This window comes from Manacus vitellinus, unplaced genomic scaffold (assembly GCF_001715985.3).
Source record: "Manacus vitellinus isolate BGI_N305 unplaced genomic scaffold, ASM171598v3 scaffold_21_pilon, whole genome shotgun sequence".
NCBI lineage: Eukaryota > Metazoa > Chordata > Aves > Passeriformes > Pipridae > Manacus > Manacus vitellinus.
Window position 1 is genome coordinate 12,806,060 of NW_021939546.1, and position 3,461 is coordinate 12,809,520.

The 3,461-nt window shown below is 60.0% G+C and overlaps 2 protein-coding genes across 2 annotated transcripts in view; one reads left to right on the forward strand and one right to left on the reverse strand.

Moving 5' to 3' along the window:
- The window catches only part of MUTYH (mutY DNA glycosylase), a 4,553-nt gene extending 2,640 nt beyond the window's left edge, over positions 1 to 1,913 (forward strand). Inside the window, exons 8-11 of the mRNA XM_029959760.1 lie at positions 6 to 151; positions 373 to 522; positions 664 to 714; positions 969 to 1,913. Coding sequence (XP_029815620.1) covers positions 6 to 151; positions 373 to 522; positions 664 to 714; positions 969 to 1,073 — 452 coding nt within the window. The 3' untranslated portion in view covers positions 1,074 to 1,913. The remainder of the gene's footprint in view (positions 1 to 5; positions 152 to 372; positions 523 to 663; positions 715 to 968) is intronic.
- A 179-nt stretch (positions 1,914 to 2,092) lies between these two features.
- HPDL (4-hydroxyphenylpyruvate dioxygenase like) lies at positions 2,093 to 3,460 on the reverse strand (the record flags this gene model as incomplete). The annotated part of the gene is made up of 1 exon (XM_029959762.1): positions 2,093 to 3,460. A coding segment is annotated over one exon (882 nt), but the record flags the coding sequence as incomplete, so codon positions are not given.
- Between the last annotated feature and the right edge of the window lies 1 nt (position 3,461).

A 3,461-nucleotide genomic window follows, 5' to 3' on the forward strand; every position in this document is an offset into this window, starting at 1 on the left:
CCCAGGTCTCCTGGCTGGACTCTGGGAGTTCCCAAGTCTCCCACTGGCTCAAGATCTGCAGGAGGAGAAGGAGAGGGAGGTGCTGGCTGATCACCTCCAGGCCTGGATGGGGCAGCCCGTGGCAGCCAAAGGCCTGCGGTTCATTGGAGAGGTGAGCCTGGAGACAGAGGGATACAGTGTGAGCCCCCTGTGCTCAGCCACAGGGATGCAGCATAGGGGAAGAGGGTCCCCCTTCCCCACTGTCACCCCTCCCAAGCTCTGCCCCACTCCTCAGAGCCCTGGCAGACTTGATGCACTTGTGGGGCAGCTGAGCTGTGCACCCCTCACTGCAGGCCAGCTGCCTGTTTCATGTGTCTTCCCATCCCCTCACAGGTCATCCACATCTTCTCCCACATCCACCAGACATATGTGGTCTATTCCCTGCCCCTGGAAGGGGATGTGACCCTGGACCCTGCCTCCCCATCCCGCTGGGTGACAGAGGAGGAGTTCTATGCCTCAGCTGTGTCCACAGCCATGAAGAAGGTACTGGGGGGCACCTGGGCCTCTCCTCCCTTCCGTCAGTCTTTCTGGGAGAGCCTCTGCCATCCCCTCAGCCTCTGCAGGCTGTCTCAGCTCCAAGACCCAGCTGCTATTCAGCTCTGGGCTCTCTTGTGCTCCCTTCAGGTGCTGAAAGCGCATGAGAAGCAGCACAGGAAGGAGACCAGCCCTGGTAAGGTGAGCAGTGCTCCAGGGTGCCTGAAGCCCCAGGAGCTGCTCCCTGTTGCTGTGGGACAGCCTCTGGTGTGCCATGCTGAAGCCCCCATGGGGTTTGGGATCAGGCCAAGGAGCATCCTGTGGCAGGGGGACTTGCCTGGCTGGCACTGTCCCAGGATGTCCCCAGTACCAGGGGCCCCTTTCTCCAGAGGGGATCCCTGGAGACTGTGGGGGCCCTTGGGGTTTGGTTTAGTTCTACTGCTTGTCTCCTGTAGGGCTCCAAGCGGAAGAGGGGGGCAAAACCACAGGGAGCAGGCAGCACCTGCCCTGGGACACAGCTCTCCCTCCATGCCTTCCTCCGGGCACCGACTGCCCCATGACAGCACCTGCCACGTGTGAGACCCCCAGAGACCCACCCTGTGGGGAGTCCTGCCCGTGGCAGGGGATAGTTTGTCCCTGTGCTGCTGCAAGCCCAGTACATGGCACTGTACTGGTCTCCCACTTGTCCTTTCCACTGGCTCCCCTGTGGGAATTGTGCCTGGATGTGGCCACTGCAGTACTGAACGTGTCCTGGGGCCAGGCCTGCCCTCCTGGGGTTATTCAGCCCCTGGCACCATGGACTCACAGCAGCAGGGGTTCCTCTTTGGCAGCAGGAAGGCTGTGGCCACGCTGCTCCCACAGCCCTGTCCCCTGCCTGCACCTCATCCACCAGCCAGTGACTGGGGATGCTGCCATACCCTTCCCCGCCTCCAACAGTCCTTTTTATACACTTGTTTTTACTCAACCTGAACCACAGGCTTTCTAATAATAAATCCTAAGTGTGTGGGGTTTTCTACGTGACTTTCTGTTTCTGTTGCACTGTGCTAAGCTGGGGGTGTCGGGCAGCCTGTGGTGGAATGTGAAGACAGCCAGCAGGATCCCTACATTTGGGTTGGAGACAGCAGGGATTTCTTTGTTAAAGAACCCCTTGGCTGAGCATTAACTGCTGGTGACTCAAATAGGGCACCCAGAACATTCCTCTTGTGAGGGCAGGCATCAGTCTCTGAGGGCTGTGCTGCTCCTACCCATAGGCTGCTCCTACATAGGCCAAACAGCTGTCCCCAGGGCTTTTTGTAGGGTTTTATCCTTTTTTTTTCTGGCTGTTCCTCACTGTCCTGCTGAGGTTTTCCCTGACTGTGATGCACCCTTGCAAGGGCACAAGCCTGGGGGCTGGCAGGGACTGGGGACAGTCCTGGTGGGGTGCAAGGGGCAACGACCTCAATTTAGGGACTGCAGGGGTGGGGACAGCCTGCCTTGAGGGACAGAAATGGCCCTCTCATCCTCGCCTGGCACTCAGCACGTTGTAAATGGGAGGATTAAGAACTCAAAGCAGTACTTGCAAGTTAATTCTTTAATTGAGAGGAGCAAGAGGCCACCACTCACCCCACACAGGGGCTGGCCGTGCTCTGGGTGGTAACCATTGGTGAGCAGTCTGCCCAAGGCCCCAGGCTTATCCACTCCCCTCTGGCAGCCCTTCATTCCTCTACAGCTGGGGGTGGCTGCTGTGCCAGCACTACTCTTGGCCCTGCTGCAGGCTCAAGTCTCAATAAATTAAGATGAACTGAGGCAGAAAGTTCTTTGTGTGAGGTTGATAAATCACTGGGAACCCAGGGAGGGAGAAAAATCACCCTCCATCCTGGGGGATGCTCAGACCCCTGCTGCATTTGGTCCTGAGGGTCTTTCTCCCACGCTGAGTTGGCTCTGGGTTGACCTGGAGTGCTCCCTTGGTCCCTGCCCACCTGGGCCATGCCACCAGCACCCACTGGGATCTCTACAGTGGTGCAGTGCCCCCAGGGTTGGAGTGGAGAGGATGGGGAGCTGAGGGTGGAGGATTGCAGTGTTGCCACTACTGCTGCTGGTCCATATAGACCTGCACAGCTTTCCACAGTGCCCGTATATTGCCTTCCCCAAAGCCCGGTGCTCCCCGACGGTCAATGAGCTCCAGGAAGAAGGTCTCCTCGGAGAAGAGGGGGTGGGTGAAGATCTGCATCAAATACTCCTGAGAAGGGCTCTCTGTGGCATCAGCGCCCGGCCGGCCCTTGTCCCCAGGCACTGTGGTGTCCAGGAGGATGCCAAGCTCTGCCAGCATGTGGGGGTCCTGCCCGGCCCCCCGGATCTCCTCTGCTTTGCCCCCCTGGCTGTAATATGTGGCGGGGGGTGTGAAGAACCGCACACCCTGCTGCTGCAAAGCCCTGGTCGTGGTGACGATGTCGGTGGTGCAGAGGCCGACGTGCTGGATCCCGGCCCCGCCGTGCTGCTCCAGGAACGTGTCGACTTGGTTGGTGCCGTTCCGCGAGAGGGACTCGGCGAAGACCAGCTTGCAGCCGTGTGCTGGGGTGCCCTGGGCACTCTGCAGCGCGAGGAGCAGCATGCCCACCCCCTGCCCCCCCAGCACGTATCCCTCGGCCGGGCTCTCCTGCGGGTTCAGCAGGAAGCGGTGGAAGCCGAAGCAGCGCTGGTACCAGTCCAGAGCTGCCCGGGCGCCACGCCGGGGGCAGACATATGTGATGTGGTCAAAGTGGGTGATCTCAATCCCGTCCCCTGTGGCTGAGGGGGCTCCTTGGATGGGCTGGAAGCCAGGCAGGAAGGGTCCCTGGTAGCGAGATCGGTCTAAAAGGGTATGGCTGATGTTGCCCACGACGGAGCTCACCACTCCGTAGGTGACAGAACCGCCGTCATCCCTCAGCTCAGTGGGGGGCACCAGCAAGGAGCATCCCCGGCTCTGCAGC